Raw genomic sequence first — 1,105 nt, 5'->3', positions numbered from 1 at the left:
GTGTGTGTGTGTGTGTGTGTGTGTGTGTGTGTGTGTGTGTGTGTGTGTGTGTGTGTGTGTGTGTGTGTGTGTGTGTGTGTGTGTGTGTGTGTGTGTGTGTGTGTGTGTGTGTGGGACTTCCTCAAATTTCTCAAAATGTATTTTCTGACAGAATTAAACTTTGGGGTTGATTCAGAAACAAAAACTTTATTATTTTTCTCTCAAATTGTTTTTACTGATTATTTATATTCGATTCTTTCATTTAATTTGATTTTATTATAAATTTCTTTCTTTCTTTCATTTGATATTTTCATTCAAAACATTTTTCAGAAATGTTATATAATTTTTTATTATAATTTGTTGATATTTTTTAATTAATTTGATGATTTTTATTTAATAAATATTTGAATTTTTTTAAATATTTTATTCCATGTTTTTATTATTGTTTTATTTCATTTGGTTATTTTTATTCAACATACTTACATTTTTTGTGTTTTTTTTTGTGCCCCCCCTCCCCCCCCCCCCAGGCATCGTGCTGATGATGTCACTGTGCCGTGAGGTCAGCGTGTACGAGTTCCTGCCGTCGCGGCGGCGGACCGACCTCTGTCATTACTACGAGCGCTACCAGGACGCGGCGTGCACGCTGGGCGCCTACCACCCGCTGCTCTACGAGAAGCTGCTGGTCCAGAGGATCAACGCGGGGGGGCGGGACCAGCTGGCCGCCAAGGGGAAGGTCACGCTCAGCGGCTTCAGGGCGCTCCGCTGCCCCCCCGCCCCGGTCTAAAGGGGGACTCACACGGTCCTGGACTCTGTTTGGTCGTGTTTTTGTGTCGGTTCCCGTCCAATATGTTGGAAATGCAAATGTTTTTGCCATTGACAATATTATGGAAAAGACTTCTTTTAGCATGTATAGAGCAGCATATCTCCACCAGACTCCATGTAAATAATCACTACTTTTAGCGTTATGAAACACACTTCATTCTAAGTGGACAGAAACTGAATTAAACTACCGAAAGCCGTCTTGGTTCATCTTTCCACTGTTCCAACGATCACCACTCTGGTCTGGTTGGAATAAACTCTTAATTCACCCATTTACATGTGGAGATATGCTGCTCTATACACGCTA

The 1,105-nt window shown here is 41.4% G+C and overlaps 1 protein-coding gene across 1 annotated transcript; it reads left to right on the top strand.

Annotated features, from left to right (window-relative positions):
- The first annotated feature begins 490 nt into the window (after positions 1 to 490).
- Positions 491 to 1,070, top strand: LOC117941458 (beta-galactoside alpha-2,6-sialyltransferase 2-like). The gene has a single exon (XM_034866471.1). It carries the CDS (start codon positions 518 to 520, stop codon positions 761 to 763), a length of 246 nt encoding a protein of 81 aa, XP_034722362.1. The 5' UTR covers positions 491 to 517; the 3' UTR covers positions 764 to 1,070.
- The last annotated feature ends 35 nt before the right edge of the window (positions 1,071 to 1,105 follow it).

The sequence above is a fragment of the Etheostoma cragini genome, unplaced genomic scaffold, assembly GCF_013103735.1.
Source record: "Etheostoma cragini isolate CJK2018 unplaced genomic scaffold, CSU_Ecrag_1.0 ScbMSFa_786, whole genome shotgun sequence".
NCBI lineage: Eukaryota > Metazoa > Chordata > Actinopteri > Perciformes > Percidae > Etheostoma > Etheostoma cragini.
This window is presented reverse-complemented; position numbering and strand designations above follow the sequence as displayed.